At 39.4% G+C, this 23,155-nt stretch overlaps 2 protein-coding genes across 10 annotated transcripts; both read left to right on the top strand.

Annotated features, from left to right (window-relative positions):
* Window positions 1-1,107: 1,107 nt before the first annotated feature.
* Window positions 1,108-4,036, top strand: prxl2c (peroxiredoxin like 2C). Its single transcript, XM_015034256.1, has 6 exons — window positions 1,108-1,386; window positions 1,604-1,672; window positions 1,808-1,861; window positions 2,349-2,454; window positions 2,637-2,771; window positions 2,856-4,036. Exons 1-6 carry the CDS (start codon window positions 1,204-1,206, stop codon window positions 2,984-2,986), a joined length of 678 nt encoding a protein of 225 aa, XP_014889742.1. The 5' UTR covers window positions 1,108-1,203; the 3' UTR covers window positions 2,987-4,036.
* Window positions 4,037-4,256: 220 nt separating this feature from the next.
* Window positions 4,257-22,698, top strand: cdc14b (cell division cycle 14B). Of its 9 annotated transcripts, none has more exons than XM_015034246.1 (16): window positions 4,257-4,542; window positions 5,713-5,803; window positions 7,763-7,838; window positions 8,330-8,422; window positions 8,546-8,622; window positions 9,646-9,712; window positions 9,803-9,953; window positions 10,046-10,276; window positions 10,365-10,503; window positions 11,884-12,049; window positions 12,193-12,290; window positions 18,514-18,561; window positions 18,639-18,764; window positions 19,864-20,032; window positions 21,975-22,040; window positions 22,146-22,698. In XM_015034246.1, the coding sequence occupies exons 1-15, from the start codon at window positions 4,434-4,436 to the stop codon at window positions 21,996-21,998; spliced, it is 1,665 nt and encodes a 554-aa protein (XP_014889732.1). In that variant the 5' UTR covers window positions 4,257-4,433; the 3' UTR covers window positions 21,999-22,040; window positions 22,146-22,698. The 9 variants fall into 9 exon arrangements, 7 of the variants coding, with proteins under 7 accessions (XP_014889732.1, XP_014889733.1, XP_014889737.1 ...); XM_015034248.1 differs by lacking the exon at window positions 4,257-4,542 and adding an exon at window positions 5,242-5,554; XM_015034247.1 differs by lacking the exon at window positions 21,975-22,040.
* The last annotated feature ends 457 nt before the right edge of the window (window positions 22,699-23,155 follow it).

Here is a 23,155-nt window from a genome sequence, read left to right as displayed (position 1 = left end):
AGATAAATACCGGTAGAATACTGACTTTACTAAAAGTCCATACTCTACACAATGAATGCAAAACAAAGGCTGAAAACAAAATCTTAAGATGCCCTATTTACGGGCTATAGCAATTCAAACAAGCTTCACATCCAATAAGTTATTAATAAACTTAGAGCCGTTAATATTTTTATACATAAATTATGATATACTATGAACTATTAATATATTTTCATATACTATCCCTTCATATAGAATAACTTAAGGTATTACTCTGTAAAAAGAAGGAATTTTCATGTGGAAAAACATGACAATAAATATTGTTTTACTATAGCCACATCCACAAATTTGCATTTTATTGAGATTTTATTGAAAAGCCAACAAAAATGTGTATGTTTTTCTTTATTTTTAACAAAGCAATAATGTAAAATTGTCTGGTTTGCATATTATGCCCCCTTTACTGTGACACCTCTAAATAGTCATAAAATACTTTGTGAATGTACAAGAATTAGCCAAAAGGCTGGACAAAAGGCTATTTTTATTTTGTATAAAAATATCTGTGCGTGTAATACTGGATTTGTAACTCGTGTAAGCATCTTTTCACTCCATAGGTCTCATCTTCCAGCAGGACTGTAACTCTAAACTTAACAGCCAAAGCTATAGAAGCTTGGTTTGGAACAATGCATGTCTTTGTGTTCAATTGTTCAGTCAAAGCTCAGTTTTCAATCCAATTTAAAAACTCTGAGAGAACTTGGAAATCGTTCGTCCCTCAATCTGACTATGATTGAGCTTTAATGTAAGGAGCCACCATAGGCAAAGACGTAATTTTATTGATTTGCAAAGGTAACCACAGAAGGCCCTTTTGCAAAAATATTGATTGAGGGTAGCTTAAACAAACACACATCACGTTTTGTTTTTTTCTAGTAAGAAGAACTTGCATAGGCAATATTATCATGTGTATTTAGTTAATTATGACAAACAATATGCAAATATTTTTAATGAATAAATACATGACAAATCGAACGTTCTTCTGTTCTGCACAAATTCCAAAGTAGAGCTATGTTAAGTTACCTCTCTCTCTCTCTCTTTCTCTCTCTCTCTCTTTCTCTCTCTCTTTCTTTTCCATGGGCGTGAAGTAAGTTCCACTTCCCAGCTCCTCCAGGCTGAGAGGCAACTCCCGAAATAGCGCTGCTTGCTGGGAAGGCTGCATGCAGGGGGGAAAAAATGGCTGAATTGGTCTCACCGATTACTCGACAGGTTTCTACGGAAAAGTGGAAAGCTGGAACACCAACTGTCGATATCAACCTTAAAGATGTCGAGGACTGTTTGATTTACGACCGCCGTGGAGTCTCTTTCCCTTTCAAGAGTTTATATCAAGACAGCAAATCAGTCATCATTTTCGTCCGGGTAAGAAAATAAAACTTTCTGTAGCTTGTTTAGTTAGTTCCGTGAGTGGAAACCTCATAATAGATATTTCATCAGGTGGCCGTGGCGAAAACAGGAATAAAATACCCATACAGAGCAAAACGAAGTGCTAAATAAACGCAATTTTTTTATGGTTAGTTTCAAACTTGTTTTCTCACAATGCATGTTTCTAAATGCCACACATCATCTGTCCTCGCAGAATTTCTTGTGCTACAGCTGCAAGGAGTATGTTGATGATTTAAGCAAAGTGCCAAGAAAAGCGCTGGAGGTGAGTCCTGACATGTAGGAGTTGCCTACATTCGTCTGATCCATCAGATATTTTTGTTGTATTATTGTGACAACTTAAGTAAATATGAATTGTGTTTATTGTTGAAATACCAGTTTCTGCTATATGTCTGTGCAGGAGGCTGGAATAAGACTGGTTGTTATAGGTCAGTCTACTCATCAGCATATAGAGGTAATAAAATCGATATCGTGTTAATGTCAATACTGTGTGACATTGTCTCAAGAAATGTATGACTTTACATTTAAAACTGATTATTGGAATTTTATATGTGCATGCATGGTGCCCTGCAAAAGAGAGAAGCCTCAAAACAAAAGGTCCACAATATATTAATTTATAAGGGTGGAACGCAATTGCCTTTTTTTTTTTTTTTAGATCTGAATTTATACACATTTTGGAATTTCTGGATAATTTTCCTTAAACAGCACAACTATGCATTATTGTGTTTGTGTAATATTCCAATAAAATGCATTCTTGTTTAAAGGGGGGAAATGCAAAGAAGTGAAAGGAATACAAATACGTTTAAATGTTTCACCTGTGATTTCTATGCCATTTGTCCTAAACTAAAATCATGTCAGCTTTATTTATTTCTCCGTAACGGATTCTTTTTTATTATTAATATTCATTTCTGAATAAGTTCTTTGTGCTCCATTTAATCCAGCCTTTCTGCTTGCTGACGGGCTATTCTCATGAAATATATGTGGATCCAAAAAGATCAATTTACCTAAAGCTTGGGATGAAAAGAGAGGAGACATTCACAGACTCTGGTAATATATTTATGAGAGTTTAAAGTGCTTCTACTAGTGTTAGATTAAAAAGAAAGTACACCCTCTAAAACATGCAGATAAGCTACATACAATATAAAAGTCTAAAATCTGAAGAGGATGTAATTTCTTTATGACAAAACTGGATAATTACATTTTCCACTGAGATGTGTTTTTGTAACCAGCGCTGCCCAGTCCTCATGTGAAGTCTGGTTTATTTATGGGCCAAATAAAGAGCATATGGAGGGCTATGACCAGCCCTGCATTTGATTTTCAAGGTGATTTGCATCAGCAAGGTGGAGCCATCATTGCAGGACCAGGTAAGGTGTAATCTCTTAGTCTTCAATCATACAGTTTGTCTTCTTTTATTTACTTTTATTTTTCTTCTCTTCTGCTCTCTGCAGGCTCTCAAGTTCATTTTTGTCATTTCGATATGAACCGACTGGATCACATGCCCATCACCTGGCTCCTCCAACTAGCTGGAGTTCAACAGAGCCTGGACTTCAGTCCTAAACCAAAAATTATCCATGTGTAGCATTAAGTAATTTAGGATTAGTCATTCCCTTTAAGCTGATGGAAGTCAGTTGCAAACTTCTTTTATTCCTGTTTATGATGTAAATTTAGGCTCCTGTGTTTTTTTTTTTTTTTTTTTTTATTTAAAACCTTTGAACCAGTGTTACTTTCCTGTCTGTCAAGGGTCAGTGGTTAATATTGTAATCTAGTGTCACTCATCAGGATATAGATACAAACTACAGTAGAAGTGGCATGTTTTCTTTACTTAAATTGGGAAAGTTCGCAGAACTATGGGAATGAGTTCAATGTTCAAATTTTAAAACTGCATGTTTAAAATGTGAAAAGACATTTTTCAAGCAAATGAAATGATACAGCTGGGTTCTGTAGTGCATGTGACTACAGAACCCAGCTGTAGTCACATGCTGGGTTCTGTAGTCACATGCAGAACCCAGCATCAGAGTAAAAGAAAATAGATTAAATGGTGCTACATAATATTGCAGCAGCACAAATTCCAGGAAATTTCTGATAAAGTATGATTAGAGCACAAATAACTCCATGCAAATAGAGTAGGGATATCCAATAGGATCCTATAAAAGTGAGCAGCAACACTTTTTATAGAACCCTACAACCCTACAACCCTGGCTTGTATTTGTGAGTACAGATGCAAGCCACACTTTTCAGATTATTATTTTCAAAAATATTTAAACAATCTTCCTTCTGTTTAACAAATAACCACCACTTAGTTGATCCGTCATACAGAATCCCAATTAGATGCTCTTCATGAAAGTTTGTTTTCATAATGTGAGAAGGTTTTTGCTAAAACTATTGATGGCTTTCAACATGTGTCAACATGTGTGAGAACTACTTGAAAGAGTTTCTTGAGCTGAGTTAGTTTTTCATGTTGGCTTTGTTTATTTTCTATGATTCCATTCAGAATCAATCTGTTTCTGTGTACAGCATAGTGCAATTTTACAACTGTACTTTGAGTAAAATGACTGTTGCACTGACGTTTGTATTCATCTTTTAAGTTTTTTAATCATATTTTCAAATAAAATGCTATCTCCCAGCTTCACTTCATTTTTGCCACATTCAAGGGTCTGGTCAGTTGCATCCAACTTCCCCTGAACTACTTCATTTTGGAATGGTCTCGGTAAGCTGCAAAACTAAAGCAACTGATCAGCTAAGGGTGGGCTCTGGACATATAATCCTGATACGTCACATGCAGGGGATTCGGAAAACAGAAACCTGCCCCTGTTCAAAGACGTCACCACCACCACCACCACAGAGAGCCAACTCAACCTCGGTTTGACACAGAACACAACACAAGCACGCACAGAAAGGCTGCACCGGGAGCGCAGGAGCCAAGCCATGTCACGTTAACAGCAACGGGGGACTGCGGACGGAGGGGGCATCGGTGGCAAACTCTTCGCTCGGGAAATGTCCTTCATGCTGCAGCTCCTGAGGAGAGAATGAAGCGCAAAAGCGAGAAGAGGCGAACCGAGTCGAGGAAAAAACGCCGCGCAGCCCACAGCAGCTCAGAGGCGGAGCTAAGCTCTGATATTTACATTGAGATAACAGGTAAGAGGGGTCTGCACAGTGAACCCTGTCAACTTTCAGCCCACTTGGCCAATGCATGGGGACCTGCGTACACTGTGTCCTTTTAAAACGCAGCACTCCTTGATTTTCTTCAGCTTTTCCCCCCCAATATGGCGACACCGTGTGTCCTTTATGGGCCAGAGGGTTTGTAGGGAGCTACCTTTAAAATCAATACACAAATACCCAAAAATGTAATTTATGTTTAGTGTTTATTCTAGTGCAATCAGTCACGCTTGAAACGCATTATCTCCAAGCGTCTCCGTTAGCCGATCGTGTTTATGTCACGCATGTGCACAAGGGCGGTGCAGTGATGTGTTTATGCTGAAAATAAATAGTAAAGTCCACATCAGCTTCTCTCTTGATAATTTTTTTCAAATGTTTATGACGTTTCCTGGTTCCAGTTCATCCTTCATGAGCTCAAGTCTGACAGAAAAAGGTTTGTCTTAAGTGGAAATCGCAAATCTGACTGGCTGACGGATCGTCCTAGCAACCGCTTTGGCAACTATCCCGGGGCCTATCACGTCGCTTATGTGGAGAACTTTAAACTAAAACAGGCGGAGACCGAACTCAAATAACAGTGTCATCCTCCAATCAAAAGGCGTCCTGGATCTGTCTCAGCCAATAGCGTCGCGGGGAGTTCTGAGAAGGAGGAGTCTCCCGCGGAGAGAAGGTGGGAGGGGGATCGGTTTTAGCAGAGTGCGCACTTGCACTCTAAAGTCTCCTTCGCTCTTTGGATGGTGACTTTCTTCTTTTTCAGAACAGCTCAGGATCAGGAAAGATAACTTCTTTTTGCTAAAAGTTTTTATACAACCGATTTGACCCTTTAAAAAATAACAAAACAAAAATAACAGAGCACAGCTCACGTGTAAAAATTACTTGCATGTTTTCGTGAAGGAATCCGCTCCGTACCTATAGGTGGAAAACGTCATGTTCGGATCTGCTCGCAAAATGACCTCAGACGATGTTTCCTCCAGATGTATCGAGTTTATTAAGGGTATGTTACCAGAAATGTTAAATAAGTTATGCTGGAAGTACTGCTGTCCTGCTTGGAATGGATGAAAGGAGTTATATAATGACAAAAGTAATTAACTTGGACCTTTTTTTTTTGTCTCCCTGCCCCCTCCTTCGTTCCTTCCTTCCTTGTCTCCTCAGATCAACTATATTTTGCCATACTTCATCAAAAGATCAAGAGCACAGCTGACCGACACTGTTTCTGCATAGATGAAGAGCTGGCATATGAGAAGTGAGTTCTTTGCAGTGCAGTGCAATATTTCCGTACTTTGCCCTTTGACCTTCTGCTTCTTTGAGTGCCGAGTTTTTAAATAGATTTACAATAGTGTTATTGCCAAAAAAAAAATATTTTAAGCGTAATGCACTATGGGTTTTTATGCTTTTAATTTTCAAGTGTATTTACGGTGAGTTCTGTTCATTTCTATGCTGAAATTAAGAACTAGGTGACAAAGTGAAGGCTGTGCAACTCAAAGTTGCCCAAGAGTGATGATGCTAGACTGGAAATGCTGAACTTGGACGTCAGTTCATAAAAGTGTCCACCAAAGACAATCTACAGATAGCACTTAATTTAGTGAAGTAAGGACATATGGCAAATGTAACACATAATGGTTAGACGAGAAGTTTAAATTACTCAACAGCAAACAATCATTCCCTTATTTGACTCAAAGACACAGAGAAAAGAAATGTTGCTAAGCCTACCAGCAAAAAAAAAAACTAAACTCAAAGATTTTATCACCTGAAAAACTTCCTGCTCTTTAACAACACCTACTGTCGCTTCAGTTTGTTCACTTTGCTCCCGTTTTTGAACAAACATGGCATGAACTGAGTCGTGTCCTCGTCCCTTAGTTTTAGGGTGTGTTGTTTTTATTTATTTTTTTCTTCCCTCAGATCCACAATTCCAATTGTTTCATTATCCCGGAGAAAAACATGCTTTAAATGAAGACAGTTTTTAAAGGGTGAAAAGAGATCTGTCCTCCTTGCATTTATTTACTTCCATGGAGCTCAAACAGGTTTCCTGGATAGATTGTTAGAACACTGTAATAACTGCAAATCTTTACGACATGTTCCTCTTGAAAAGGTCTTTCTGTCAAGAAAACACTCAGTTTTATGAATGCAGTGTTTTTGAAACCTTGTCATCATCCATCATAATAACACCTTCCTGTTTTAGTTGGCGTGACTTTAATGTACATTTTAATTTCTGGTTTTAGTACTTTTATGTTTACTCTGGTTATTATTGTTTTATTTTTCTTTTGAGGATTTTTTTTTTCCAACTTCATGTACAGCTTTATCCTTTGTCTTTTTCTATGCAACACTTATATTGAAAGTCTTTTACAAACACATTTCCAATTACTGTATTTATTATTGTGGCCTCCGCTCAAAGCTCACAAACTATTTATTTATTGTCTATTATTTCCAAAAAGGTTTTATTTTGTCCTATTTCAGTTGATCTAAAATGTTATGCCCACAGAACAGACCAAAATAATGAACCAAACTACTGATGGTTGATATTATTCATCTTCTTTTCTTAAACATATTTCTTAATTGTTTTTTTAATGCATTATACGGTTATGAATTAATGGGTGTTCAGTATGAAAATTTTCACATTTTATTCAAAGCTTAGTCTTAATACAGTTAACCTCATGATGTGTTACAAAATACAAATCCTGTTGGTAAGATGCATGTTTTTTCTAACATGTTCCCTGTTGTCCACATTACGTAGTACATTTACATTTTTTTTTTTTAATTTACATTTAACAAAGAAAAAAAAAACACTGAAAACTGATTGGGTGAAATTATCCAGAACCTGTCACTACTACAAAGCTGTCCACAATGGGATAATGTCAACATGTTGCAACTTCTTTTTCTGCTGGTGGAATAAAATGCTTTTAATGCAAACAAGAGCATTTTGGTTGCAGCAGTTTCAGGTCTTGTCCCAGAGAGGACACAGCTGACGTGAGGTCCAACTCGGTAGTACAAAAAACAAGCTCTTATTTTACATTTCTTTCTCCTTTATTTTTAATTGAAACACTCTATGATTAGAAGCTTCCAAATATACTCATTACTCCCGTCAGTATTTTCACTGTAGGCCCGATGGCGCTGATTCGATCTTGTGAAGCGTCCCCAGGGACGGAGGCTGGCTGCATAAATAGCCTTTCTTACACTCTCTTTCTTCTCTCTTTGCCTCTCACAGCTTCTATGCGGACTTTGGCCCCCTTAACCTGGCCATGTTTTATCGCTTCTGTTGCAAGCTGACAAAGAAGCTCAAGGTAAAGTAAACTGCAGCAATTAATTACACTTCCTGGAAAAGGAGAGTGGAAAAGAAAACATTGACCAGTCAATATCTATTTATACTTGCAGTGGGCTGTGTAAAACGGCAGATTTGCTGTGTTTTTAGTGTGCTAGTTGTTTTACAACTATTGTCAGCATTGGTGCTTGTGAGCCACTTGCTGAGCCAGTTATACCTGGGGGATCCAGTATCTCTGCAGCTGTTATCTAATGGTGTCTTTAGAGCATTTAGTCATTTTCTCGCCTATTTTAAATCATCACCGTTTCTGTTGACGTAAGCAGATGTTAACAGCTTAAATAAAAACACAGCTTTATTAGGGAAGTTCTCTGTTTTTATGTGCTTCTTGGTAAGATAGCTTCTGGGTGACAAAGCAGGGCGATAAAACCAAATAATTTAACTCCTGTGCTCTCCGTGTCGTAGTCAGTCGGATTGATTTAACATCTCTTCTGTTATTTTCCATGTTTTGGACAGTCAATGACACTCATGAGGAAGAAGATCATTTTTTATACTTGCGGGGATCAGAAAAAACAAGCCAACGCTGCCTACCTAGTAGGATCGTATGCAGTAAGTTTTGCACAAATGTGCATATTTCATGTGTGATCCATGTAGGTGTGGGTGGGTGTCAGATGTCAAAATCGGTATGCAATACAAGAGAGTGCATGCTGAAAAGATCCTTGTCTTGTACAGGTGATGCATCTAAACATGACACCAGAGGACGCCTACAGCCTGCTGGTATCCAGGAATTCAACTTATCTTCCATTCAGGTAATAAGTCGCCGCTTTATTGTTCTTGAGCAGGTGTTGTTTTAGCATTACTTCTGTTCAATTGTGTGCTCAAAGGATATTTTAAAGAAGATAGTTTAACACACAAAAAAAAAAATATCTTTTGGTTTTGCTTTAAAGTGTTTCTTTCTCGATAATCTGGAACTGGAAGTCCCAAATTCCTTCTATTTCATGTTTTTGATGTGTCTTTTTGCACGCAGCCTGTAAAACATTTGGGATTTTCAGGATGGGTGGCTGGGTTGACCAACAAAGAAACAGAAACCCTGTTGTGTAATAAAAGGTAAACAGAAAAGAACAACTTCAGAGGAGGATGCACTGAAAGAGAACAACAAACTGGATTAAAATGCTGGAAATTTGCAGCGAGTGAGAAACTACAGAACTCCCTCCAAACAGTGTTAAGTCCCTGCCAGTAGCGTTTTGGGTGTAGATTTCTACCCTCCTTTGACTGACTAGGTTCCTTCAGGGGAAACACAGGGTGGAGAAAAACTATCCGAGTTTTTGAAAAGGCGTGTTTAAAACATTCATCTTTGTAAAGAGATGTAAATTTATGCTCTACTGTAGAAAGAATTGTGGATCATATTTACTTCAATCAAAGGTGTGGTTATGTGATTTTTAAGTAAAATCCATTTATTCCACCAAAATCTGGATTTTCCCTTAAAACTTGGAAAAAAAAAAAGGTGAACATTGAAGTCCCAAATGTTTTCTTTTGATGCTAAAGAGGTGAGAATGTTTGACATGGAAATGTGTAAACGAGGCTTAATGTTGCTGGTTGAATTTCTCCCATTTCTGTGTCTGTTGAGCATAAATAAAGGATTTATAAAGTATCTTGTCAAAGATCCTTGTGAGACAGACTGTTTCATTAGAAAATGAGACAAAGAAAGAGTAAAATCAGGAGATCTAATATCATCTCTGGAATTAAAGCCAGATGAAATGTTTTAATGAGCTAGATCACCTGGTGGTTGTTTTTGCAGAGCTGCCTCATCAGTTTGTTTCTGCACTTCACAGAGACGCTTCGTTTGGAACCTGCATGTACAATCTGGACATTCTGGACTGCCTGCGTGGAGTTCACAAAGTATGGAAATGAACAACAAATACAACTTTCTGTCCTCTTGACGCCATGATGCCGATTAAATGAAATGTAATCCCACCTTCCTTCCTTTAGGCTGTGCAGTACGGCTGGCTGGACTTCTCCAACTTTGATGTGGAAGAGTACGAGCACTACGAGAGGGCGGAGAACGGAGACTTTAACTGGATAATTCCTGGGAAGTTCCTCGCGTTCAGTGGCCCTCATCCAAAAAGCAAGATAGAAAATGGTGATTATGCAGCGTACGGTCAAAGCATGTCGTGTGTGTTGTGTTGCTGCACACAGAGGCCTCTTGGCTTTACCATTCTCCTTTTCCTGCAGGGTACCCTTTACATGCTCCCGAGGCCTACATCCCGTACTTCAGAAAACACAACATCACCACCATCATCAGACTCAACAAGAAGATGTACGATGCGAGACGTTTCACCGATTCGGGCTTCGAGCATCACGACCTATTCTTTGTGGACGGGAGCACGCCGAACGACTCCATCGTCAGAAAGTTCCTCAACATCTGTGAGAACGCAGAGGGAGCCATTGCGGTCCACTGCAAGGGTAAAGGCTCTACACGGAAGCATCTTCTCAGCTGCTCCACTCTGCACTGTTTGTCTTATGAAGATTACTGCAATGCTTTTGTTTCCAGCTGGCCTGGGAAGAACTGGTACGCTTATCGCCTGCTATATGATGAAACATTACGGCCTGACTGCAGCGGAGGCCATCGCTTGGATACGGATCTGCCGGCCAGGATCCATCATTGGACCACAGCAAAACTTTGTAGAAGAGTAGGTGTTTATTCAGCCCAGATCTTAATGAGAAAAAAAGAATTAAATGTGCTTTTTTAAAATTTTTTTACTGTGACAAGGCTTACAAGAGTCACATAACATAAAGTCTTTGTTATCAAAGAAGCTCTAAAGTGGCCGTCTTTGTACAACAAGACAGGATTTTGCATCATCGATCAGTTTGCATGTCCAAGAAAAAGTCCTAGAGAGAAAGACGTCTCTCTTGACATGATAAGTCTACATTATAAAAATAGCAAGAAGCTTTATGTTTTAATGAATTTGGCCTGAAATTCTCTGTTCATCAGTAGAAAATTGAATTACTTGGTGAGATACACCATGCTGACTGCCAAGTAGGATAAACAACGCATCTCGGCCAGCATCCATGTCCGCTCTCTCCCTCACTCATTCATCTATACATTGTGGAAATGTCTGCCACAAGGGAACAGTTGTTACTTTTAGCAAACATGCTGAAAAGGAGAGGGAGCGGTGAAAATTACTGAATATTATGTAGTTTTGGCAACATGATACTATAAGCAAAGCAAACCCTTTGCTGTTTTTTATTATTATGCTCCAATACCCACATATTTATTGTGAAAATAGATTTGCTACTCTGTGTTTTACCAGTTTATTGACATTACATAATCTTTTAATGATCCATAGCTTGTTTTTTCTTTCTCTCAATCCACCGTGAAAGTTATCTCTTCGATTTCAGTCGGCAGGGGGAAAAAAGCAGAAAAATCATCACGGCTGGGATTTGTCTGTCCTCTGTGAAGAGTATTAGGCCCATGAATTGTTTGATAAGTCTCCTTTTATGTAAAATGGGACACATTTCCCCTAGAAATATTGGCAATCTGTGAGTAATGACTCACTTGAAGCTTCCAGGCATTATAATCTTCTTTGTTGCTCCCTGTGTGATATTTTTCCTTCTCTGAAAAGACTGAATATTTCTGCATATGATTTACTTCTAAACCAAAAAAAAAAATCACCTTTTAACAATTTAATAATGTTATTCCCTTTATTTAATTTTTTCATGCTATCAATTCTATAAACACTATTAAAAATGAAGCTGATGCAGTTAAAGAATCACACTGACTTCTGATATTTACTCTTCGGCCTCTAATTTCCAGTAACTCACTGTATTGTTGATGTTTGGAGGATAACATGTAATCTGGTAAATCAGGTCTGTTGTGTGTGCGAGTCTTTTTTCCCAGGTGTGAGTGACAGCTCTTGTTCGGACGCCAGTGTTTGATCATAATGGCAAACGCTGTTTCAAAGGATTATTGTGTCTGGGCAGGTTTTAAGAGAAACATAAAACAGAACACTTGGTTGCAGTTTGGCAAGAAAACAAATCAACTGAGGCTCGCCCTCCGTTTACGTCATCAGGAAGCAGAACAGCCTCTGGGCAGAGGGAGATGTTTTCCGGGAGAAGAAGCTGAATGAGCGGGAAAACGGCAAGACGGCTGTGACCAGGATCCTGTCTGGAGTGGACGACATCACAATCAACGGCAGCAACAAGAACAGGGCGTCCAAGAAAGAAGAAATAGAGCTGGTGAGTTTTCTACGCCTCTTCTGCCATGTGCAGATTAAAATACGATTGTGCAGCTGTTGCCTGTACTACGGCTTTGCAACCTGCAGGGAAATGACACACGAGGATGTTGAATTTTCCTTGCCAAACGCCCCTTTGTGTTGCAGTACAACGACGAAGACGAGAGAAACGGCGTCACGCAGGGCGATAAACTACGAGCCCTGAAGAGCAAGAGGCAGGCCAGGTCGTCTTCGGGTTCCCTGTCGTAAGTATCCACGCAGTCCGCGAGCACCGGCATGCATCCTGCACCCATGTGTGTGTTATAACAGGGTGAAATAAGAGAGTGTTCTCCATGTCAGACCATTACATGTATACTCGGGTGTTTTTCAAACCATAAACAGCTTTTGCTTTGAAGACCAGAAAGTGACCACGTATGTCGTTCTTTTTAATTTACTTCATGACCATTTAGTTTGATAAGCTTCTCTCTTCCCCAGTGGTTTCCCAGCACAGTCAGCTGCCCTTTTAAACCAGCTTGTAGCAATCATAACAGTCCTCTGTTTGACCAAGTTCATAGCAGCTGTGATATTGTTAAATTTAACGTTTTCTTTATTGTTGTTTTTTTTTTTTTGTTTGTTTGTTTGTGTTTTTATGCTATGGCATGCAGATCTAGTGAATTACAGCGCTATGATTGTGATTAGTGAGGGATGAATGATGCATCAAGGAAGGAGCAGCTCAGATATTCTAACAGAGTTATGGACACAGTTGTTTGACACTCGCTCTTCCAGTTAAAACAACTTACTTGTTAAGAGCTCGATTTAAAATGGGACAAAAGATGTGGAAGTTAAAGACCAGTTGCAAAGCTAATTCTGTTTCCTCTTCTCGGAGGTGATCGGGCAGGGAGAGGACACATTGTAGATCTTCCTGGTCACAAGGTTATTCACTCAAGATGTTCATTATGTAAAAGCCCCTCATTTAATCAAAAGGCCAGACTTTGAAGTAAGCCGCATGACTGGGAGTACTCGCATAGTTAAATATTTAAGTAAAAAAAAATGCTCCTGTGGCACATAGAAAGCTTTTTATTTGCCTTCTGCAGGGACACTGAAGCGTAAAGATGTCTAGATTAGGAAAACATTAACCAGGGAGTAGCTGCAGCTACGCTCCCTACACTTTACAATGTCAACAAACAATATCTTTTCCTACATTCTAGACTCCTTACTTGCATTTTATTGTAAAGCAGCTGCAGAGTGTACGCAATTTTGATACGACTGCTAAACATTGTGGTGACAACTTTTCTCTCGTTTCTTCTGGTTTTCTTTTTTTTTTTTTTTTTTTTTTAAACATGCTACCAACACTCTCCATGAGCATCTTGGCCAGCAAAACCTTTATGAGGTTCTGGCAGTGAGAGCGCCTCCAACAGGTCAAATTATTATTGGCATGCAGAATATTAATCTCAGATCTCACTTGAAATACAATATTTGACCAAATACTTCATCCAAGCTACGGCTGTATGACGTCAGGAAAACATGCGGTATAATTGGTGGAAGTTGCAGTAACAAATCAACTTGCAAGAATTACATGAACAAATAATTAATAAACGTTCTTTTCTTTTTGCTTTCGGTCTGGAAGATAAAATAAAAAGAACTTAGTTGTATGTTTTTAATTAACTGACTAGGTTACATTAGGATCAATGCCAGCATGACAAGTTTAAATAATCAATTATTGCTGCTCATTGTCTTCGTGTTTAATTGTAACCATGAAACTTGTGTGGCTCAATGCTTTCTACTGTATTTTCCACCAAAGGACAATTTGATCCAGATTCAAAACTTCTTAAATTTTCCGTTTAATTGTACCTTCTCTATTGTCACCAGGAGGCCAATCTGTAAGCAGAAAACTATCTGCTTCTAATTCACTCCTTTTTTCTGATGGCTCCTAACTGCTGAGCTCACAGCTTTAAAAAGTCACCGAGTGGCATCGTAATGCCCTCGTTTGGCTTTCTAACTGTGGGTTTGACAGAAAATAAATATAGAAGTAAGAGGCAACGGGAAAAAAAAACAAAAAAGCCGATTTTAACAGAAGCACTACTGTCGCAAGAGGTGTCAACGCATACCCTCTACCAATCAAATATCCTAAAAACGTCCAACTCCACATCATTTGTGGCCGTATAAAATGGAGCTGTGGAAGGACGGGTGTCAGCCTGGCTGAGGATGGTTGACCGGCCTCTGTCCATGCACCCATATGGCTTTGGCTTTTGTTGTCCCATGTCAGGCAGGTGGTAGTGTTCTGCTGCAGCCTCATGGGCACGGCGTGGCCGATGTGTTGCCTGCCGTTCAAAAGGTAGCAGAGAGAGGCAGAGAGAGGGACAGTGGGGCAGAGAGAGAGGATGTGAGGTTTTGTATGAAGGAGGTAAGTGCACGTCACTTCCTTTTCAGCTTACATCCTCTTCCTGTAGAGATGGTTGCTATGCCAATGAATGGTATGGCTGATCTTGTTTTGTTTTTGTTTTTTTTGTTGTTGTTTTTTTCTCCTTTCTTTCTTTGGATTACTATGGTGTTAAGTGGATATGCACTTAGTGAATGCGTTTCATTTACACGCCTTTCATTGTCTGCCTGGTGGACGCACTGAGCCGCTCTGCTTCGATATAAAGGCATACAGTCACTTGCAGAGGTTCTCCAACCCCTCAGATGTTTTTCTGCATTTTGTCACTTTATACCCACTAACTTCAATGGGATTTTGTTTGATATTAGAGAAATGCTAAAAGCACATTATCTACAAATATGACTGAAAAGTTCAGTGAGAAAGAAAGCCATAAAAAGCCATGTAAGGGAAATACAACAAAACTAAAACTGCACATGACCTGGCAAAAAACATCCCAGTAGTGAAACATGGTGGGGGCAACATCATGCTGTGGGGATATTTTTCAGAGTTCTTGCAAAGATGGGTGGAGCTAAAACAGGACAATCCTGGGGACAAAAATATTTGCTGGAAGCTAAAAAAAAAAAAAATGCATAAGATTCATTTCCCATCAGCACAACAAACCTAAATGTACAACCAGAGCTACAACAGAACGGCTCACAACATATCAGTGCGTTAGTAAGGACCAGTCAAAGTCCAAATGTAGATCAAGTTGTTTGTTCTTCAATCTTTAGAGCAGGGGTCACCAACTCCAGTCCTTGAGGGCCACCATCCTGTAACTTTTAGATGCGTCTCTGCTCAAACACACCTGGATCAAATAAACTGCTCGTTTCCAGCCTATTCCAGAGAGGAATGAATGCTGGTGAGGGAATTCAGACATTTTGGAGCAGAGGTGAATTTAAAAGTTGCAGGATGGCAGCCCTTGAGGACTGGAGTTGGTGACCCCTGCTTTAGAGCAATCTTTTGTTGTTCTAAAGATTGTAAGTATCTTTACAATCCTTGTAAAGACTTTTTACAAGGAAGAATTGGCAGAAAGATTTTCAAAAACTAAACATCCTCTTAAAGACTTGGTTCCACATGGCTCTACAAAGTGCCTACTCATTATAGCTTTAATCTTCCACACACTGTGTTTTTGTTTATCGCATCAAATCTCAGTAAAATCTCTTGAAGTTTGTGGTTGCAACGTGACAGAGTGTGGTACAAACACCTTTGTAAGGTACTGCATCCTAGATAACTTTTGTCAATTAGGGCCTATAACTAAAGTCCACCGTTGTTTTTACTAGCAGCACCAGTTGTTCAACTGATTCCAGATATAAATAAGATCTGGAATAGCTGAACTGAAGGTTTTGGTTCTTGGCTTGCACTGCTGACTTGGCACTACTCATAAAGTCGTTAAGAAACACTTGAGCCTTTATAAAAATCTGCAGTAGCTACTTCTGTTTTTGGTCAGTTAGTTCATTTTCCTGCTCCAAATGTTTAGCTGTAGGTTTTTCCTCTTTTAAAGTAAATATAGCATATTCTAATTATTTTTGATTTGTGACTTAATTTGTGGTTGTGTAAGGACAGTTAATCACAAAACATCATGCATACATTTCTGAGGGTGAATTGGGGTTAAAAGCAGATTCTTATGCATTCTCAGGGGGAAGTGGAGACAGAATAGGAGGTTTACCTGCACTTCTAGGGCATATGCTGTATGCCGTACAATCATCCAATTCAGGGCTGAATTTCACCATCTGGCTCCACTGTTTTGTTGCGCAACACTGCAGCGCATGTTCAGTTGCAGGGACAATTAGAAGAATGCTTATCCAAACTTTTGCCCATCTCTTCTGCCGTTTTCCATGCATGACACAAAGTACTAAACTCCTTTGGGCACGCAGGCATGCACGCGCCTCGGTTTCGATCAACGTTTCCGTCTAACATGTTACAATGTTGGGCTGGAGTCACTGTCAGTTGCCTGTTGTTTTTCCATTGCCTTTATGACTGGATCAGTGTTCACATGCCACCTGAGCTTTTCACTCTTGCAGGTTTCCGACTCCGTCATGCTTCTGTCGAAGTCGGCATCATCTAATGAAATTAGATGATCCATACGGTTGAAACCAGATATTTCCATAAACTGTTGTTAAGGAAATAGAGAAGTCTTACCTAAGGTGAAACACTGAGTCAGTCAAGAATGAATCCAAATGCATTTTGATTATTATTTCATTAAGAAATTAAGCAAAGAATATGAGCAGTGACTCGCCTGGCTAGTCCAGGGAGGTGAAGAAAAGATGAAGGTACATCGCTTTTTAATATCCACCAGCCCACTTACAAAGAGAGGAGGGAAAAAAAGGAGTATCCCACCAGTTTCAGTTTACTTCGCAACTCTGGTATTTGCACCTGCAGACTGTCACCTTGGACAGTTCAAACCCAGTTCAGAAATGCCCTTTATTATGTGTTTCCAGTGAGCTGAGTCCAACATGAAGGGTGCTTTATAGGTAAAACTGATTGATTGATTGAAATAAAAAGTTTTGTCACAACACTGTCTAAGGAGAAACAATGTTTTTGAGAACCAATTTTTCTCACTGACTGTTTAACGCTTAATCAGTCTTAACATTTCCTGTTTTCGGCCAGTTGGTATTAATATAATCATTTATATTTGTTAAATGGCAAAAAAAACAATGAGCGATATTAAAAACCTTCATTAAATTCAGGCAGACTGCAGCATTTATGTCTTGAAAATATTTGTTTTCAAGACCTAAGATCTGAAGCCAATAGAGGTTTTTTTGGGGCAGAGTTAAAAAGGTGTGTGTGACTAGACAGAGTACAAACCCGACTCGGTTACATCGGTTCTGTAAAGAGGAATGGACCAAACTTTTAGCAAACTCTTGCTGGAAAATACTAGAAACATTTGACCCAAGTAATCCAGTTTAAAGGGAAACTGCATAAGTTTTAAGAAAGTTTAATATTTTATAATTTAACAAAGGGAAACAATTGGTATTCATAAGAAAAGTTTGGATTTAACGTCAAACGGTGACAAAATAAAGATCTTCTTTTTACACAGCGTATGTCAACATCTGGTTTCAACTGCTCCTAAATTCTTGTTGGGTTTCACATTGGTTGAGAAGTCTGACAATTATTATTTCCTACTTTGTGCGATGAAATACATTTACTCTCATGTTCAATTTGTTTCTGCACTTCGAGTCATTTATGGGGGCGTGCGGGTGTCGACTGCTGTTAAACAATGTCTGCAATGTCAGAACATCAGAACACACACACTCCAGCCGTGTGGGACGATTGGATGCAAGACTTTGTGAAGAGGGTGTTTCATCTAATCCAGTCCCAGTGGAAAAGCACAACATGAGAGGCTTTGTGTCCTGCCCAGACGTCTCTTGTCTTTCCTTCCTTTTTTTTCCCCCCCGTTTGCTCTTGTTGTTGGATTTGTCCTCCTTTCAGATGGCTGGTAGCCATGCTGCTCTCCCTGTGTAGCCTTGCCCTGTGGTGGATTGTGTATGGCTTCCCTTCCTCCATCCTGCATTTCTGTATAGACGGGTTAGGATTTCTCTGAGTTCTGCCGCCCATCAGCGCCCCTTCCCCCCCAAACCTGTCCTGCCCCTCCTTCTGGAGCTCTAACTGAGAAATGCTGTAAGTGAGCCCCTGGTCTCTTCTAATTCCCCAACCCCAATTAGAAATCTGTTCAGAATCATCCTCTTCCTTTATTCTGTCGTTTGTTAAATCTTAAATCCGATCAGCAGAGCCAGTTTTGTTTTCAATCACACACATTGTCCTCGTCACCATTTCTCCTCTTTGATGATTTATTCCCATAGATATTCCTGTCACCTTGCCATGCTTTGCTATTTATTGTGTTGGCTTCAAACTGTCAGTTAAATCATGTTTATTAAGACGAGACTTTGCTCCATTGATTTATTTCTAGTTTACTAACACAACCCGCCTGCCAAAGGCAAAAAGCTTCTTTAACTTGAATGTATTTTTGCTAGTTCCTATGCAGCCCCCCCCCCCCTCTCTGACCCTCAAATCAGTCATTTATTTTCCTATTCAAACTCCCAGAGATTTATGTCACACTATGCATGTCTTTGCAGACAAGAAGAGAACAAAATAAACACCAGGTCGTCTTCGCAGTCCCTCAGGTAAAACGTGCAGCTCATACAATGAAGACATAAAAGATGGCAATGACCAATGGATGTGGCTTTGTCTGTCTGCGCAGCAAGGTGATCATACAGGACAGTGTTGAGGGCTGTAAGACCAGCGTCAGCGCCCTGGCTCTGTCTGACCGCTCAGACAGCAGGAAGAGGACCAGAGCATCTCTGCCATCTAACGGAGTAGGAGGAAGGTCGGTTTGATTCCTCACATATAAGTAACACACAGTGAGGAGATACAGGAAATGTCTTCTCATTGATGGAAAAAAAAACTTAGATTATCTTAAGTTATTTGTGTTTTTTATGTAAAAGAGTACCGTGAATGAGTTTAATTGTTTTGTCTTTTTTATGTGGCAGTGACACAGTTGAGGAGCAAATCCAGAGGCTATAGCCACTCGCACAGCGTCTTTCACTATTATTCATCAAACTTTTTCCACATTTCAGTGCACTTTAATGTGTTAGACCAAAGTAAAGTGGCAAACAATGGCAAAGTCTGAGGAAAAGAATGCATGGTTTTCTAAACGTCTTGCAAATAAAAAATCTGAAAGGCGCAGGCTGCTGCTGTGTTCTTCTGCTCTGACTGGTTGTAGCTCATGCTGAACGGTTTATCTCCACCGACTCTCAACTTAGCTCAAGCTCAGTTAGACTGGATGGAGAGCTTCTGGAAAGACCATATTTAAGTAATGCTACAGATTCTCAGTTGGCTTTAGGTGGTTCATGGTTTTCATGTTTTTCTGTCCGTGGAATATGTGGGTGAAAGCAGCAGTTCATGCTGTCTTCAGGCATATGGAGCTCATTCATCCACTTTGCTCCAGCAGAGACTTTCTCCCACAGCTCGCAAGAAACTCCAACTGGTCTTCCAACTCTGACCAGCTTCCTTTTCCTCGCTAAAGAAACGTATCCCGACAGCATGATGCTTCCTCCATCATGTGTCATTGTAGGATTGGTGTGCTGAAGATGAAAATGTTTTATTTTGCACACATCTGGTGAAAACGCAGCGCTTTTCCTTTGTCCCATACTTGGCTGTAAGCTGATGCTCCACCTACTGCGACGTCTTCGCAGAACAGCTGCAAAAATGTTATTTGCAAAAATGTTTAAAAATCCTGTCTTTCCTTCAGCTCTGCACTTCTCCACAACTTGGTATTAGTTTATGGCATAGAACTCCAGTAAGTACCGCTTAGAAGTCTAGCTGCAAGAAAATGTGAAAAAGTTAACATTTAAAATTATGAATACTTCTGCAAGACGCTGTACATCCCTGTGGAGTACATTAACAGCTTTCCTTCTCTCTGCCAGCTCCCTGAGCCAAACCAGGCTGGTCAGGTCCCTAGGCAACCTGCATGTAGTGGCTGGCAACAGCGACCCAATGTTCTGTGAGCCGTGTGGCAGCCATAGAGACACGGCCAGTGTCAGAGCCAACACAGGCGCCCTCATCAACTTAAACGCAGCACAGGGACACCTGCAGGCAAGCTCCCTCAGTCACACTCTGAGCCCAGCAGAGACCCGGGGCTGCACCTATCTGCAAAAACACATTGCTGGCTTTTTACTTCATAGACAGACATGTTTGGCTCCTCCTACTCCATGTTTCAGCTTTTGAATTTGTTGGGTTTCTGATGACGCAGAGAGATCCATTTTTCCCCTCTGGATTTTACAAGTGAAAGTCAAGAGATATTTGGCGACATTTCTGAGTAGACCAATTAGCTTTCACACCTTTTATCAAAGGCAAATTTAGACACTTCTTATTGGTGCTCATAATTTACTAATGATCGCCACAATGCAGAAAAAACCTCCAAACAATTAATCTGTTCTTCATTGTTTTTTAATGATGGGTAAACAGGCAAAAATTCAATTCAGTTGTACTTTCACTGTGCTGTATCTTAATTTCTACATTCTACATGCTGTAGGCACGCTACTATTTTGCACAGTAATATTATTGCTGTGTATTTATAAATTATGTAGCTGCTCTCATTACCGTGGTCAGTCATTTGTTTTTAAAAGCCCTCAACAAACTTTATATTGAATCAAGAAGTGAAACCGTTGTTTTGCCACTGCAGTCCTGTAGCTAAAAGTAATAAAAATAAGCTTTTAATTTAAATAAGGGTGCATGGACAGTGGATAAATAGAAATGGTTTGCAAGATGACTTGGTTTGTCCAGAAAAAAAAACCCCTGCATGAATAGTTTTCATGCAAAAGAAAAGCTGTTATATAATTCCTTATTTAAAATAAGAAATGTTACTTGTTGAATATTAGGCCAAATGGTGGTGGAAAGTTTGAGTAGGAGGTGCCAAAAATGTATTTTTCTATTTAGATTCTAGCTATCAGATTTCTCTAGTCAGAAGTCCAGAGACTCTGTTTACTCTTTTCTTTTGATTTGCTACACAGTGCCTGGGCTAGCCCACCACTCAAGGTTTATTTCAGCAATTATGTCAAAAAGTGAAACCTGTTAATACTACTACTAATTACACACAGTGATTCAAACCCAAAAGTTGTTTTCTCTGAAAATGACATAACAGAAGACTAAAGAATATAAAGGAAAGGGAAATAAAGAAGCTGGCTGTTCAAAGTGCTTAACCCAGGCATATTAGTGGAAAGTTAAGTGGAAGGAAAAAGTGTGATAGAAAAACAAACATAATCAACAGCTGCAGCCTTGGGAGGGCTGCACACAGATTTAACGCCTCCATGCCAGATTTGTTGATGCTGTAATTCAAGCAAAAACAGCCCCGATAAAGTATTTAGAGCAAATACTGCACTGATATTTCACACTAGGTCCACATGTATGCATTAAGTTTCCTCTCCTTAATGACCTTGTGTAATTTTCTAGTTTTCAGGGAAGCTGAATTATAGCCTTTTAATTGCTGCAAGCCAGAATAATCTAAATTAAATAAATACTTAAATGTATCGATTGTCATGAATCCGAGTTTCACTTTTTGGAATGAGTTACTGGAATAGGTTAATTTTTCAATGATGTTGGGATTTATGAAAATGCTCCTGAACTAATTTAACAGAGCATCTCTATAAAATATGATCTTTCTTACTCTGATTAAAAATGAGGGGTTAGGGAAAAAAAAATGGGATCTCAGATTCCACTAATCATGCAAACGTTTTCTCTGTACTTTACAGCATAAATCTCTCTCTAACATGCCTATAAGCTCTAAATTGTCCCATGCCAACACTTAAACTCTTAATGAGCCAAAGTCTCTTGTCTGCAACTTTCTGAATCTTTTCTTGCCCGTTTCTACATCGGCATCTTTTAGATTTCGACTGGCTATGGCTTTTCTCGACTTTGCTGCTCACTGTGTGATCTGCCTGTGGCCGTCAGCCACTTGTAAGTCGTATTTGGCATCCTTTACTTGTGCTCCACTGCCATGCTCACCTTTCCATCTGTTCGTCTTTCTTGCACGCAACAGACCCGCTGTGTCACGAGGACGTAAAGCTCGCAGCTCTTTGCAATCAATTAGATTTTCCAGGCTATGGTATCTATCCTCATTCCTATTCAATTTGCTGTCTTTTGTAATAGTTTTTCCACGACATCTCTAAATAATCAAGTTTTTTTTTTTCTTTTTTTCCTTCTCTCATAGTCACTCCATACCCAAAGCTAGAGCTCCTCTTCTCCGGTAAACCTGTGAACCTGGAAAAATGCGAAGATGTCCAACCTGAATCTTTTTTTGGAGAAAGGCTGGCATGAATCTCAACTTGATGTGAATGTTTACCGAAGAGGAACAAGATGGTTTTATTTTTTTGTTTGTTTTCTAATAGAAACACTGCATCATTACATTTTAATCGTGTTTGTTTTTACTTACTGAATCATTCAGCTAACAGGTATGAATTATCGGCAGCCACAACTAGTATATTAAGTGTAAAGCTGAGAAAGTATTGGTTCACACAATCATAGCATGAAGTACTGTGCACAGTTATACTGCCATTCAGCATGTTTTGGACAAGGCCTGTCATTTGGTCACCTTTTCAGCTCCTTCATTTCAAGGCTGTACATGTGTCAACATTTAATATACGGTTTGTATATTGTAAATATTTTGTACTGTTAAAATCATGTCATGAAATGGTCCCAACGGGGCCTTTACTCTTTATAATCCTAGAAAAATACAAATTTTAAATAAATTTACTCCCAAACGAGTCAAGCTTTGTTTTTGCACCACATGCTTAGTTACAGTGGCCATCCCCCCCAACCACAACTATGGTGGGCTGCATTAGTATTCCTCCCACATTTCTGTCCCGAAATCTTATTACACTACATTTAGGAAATTAAATATCCCTGGGTATCCGACATTTATTTGCAGACATTCCCTTGCCATCATCATGGGTAGCAAATATGCAAACCTTAAACTTTTGGAGGCAACTATTCAATCTTGGACACAATTTTTGCCTTAATGAATTCTTTTCCACAATTGATGATCCAAAACATAAAATCAGTTCAGGAAACATGAGGTTTCTCTGTAAATCCCCATGCCATCCAACATCTTATTACCCCTCCTACATTTCAGCTAAAATAGCTTCATCTCCAGTTCAAACTGCATTTCAGGTTTTCATTGGCTTCGGCCAGGGGTGAGCAACTCCAGGCCTCGAGGGCCGG

This window comes from Poecilia latipinna, unplaced genomic scaffold, assembly GCF_001443285.1.
Source record: "Poecilia latipinna isolate Pla-1442-1.1 unplaced genomic scaffold, P_latipinna-1.0 Scaffold292, whole genome shotgun sequence".
Classification (NCBI taxonomy): domain Eukaryota; kingdom Metazoa; phylum Chordata; class Actinopteri; order Cyprinodontiformes; family Poeciliidae; genus Poecilia; species Poecilia latipinna.
Note: the sequence above shows the minus strand (reverse complement) of the source record. Positions and strands in the feature narration are given on the sequence as shown.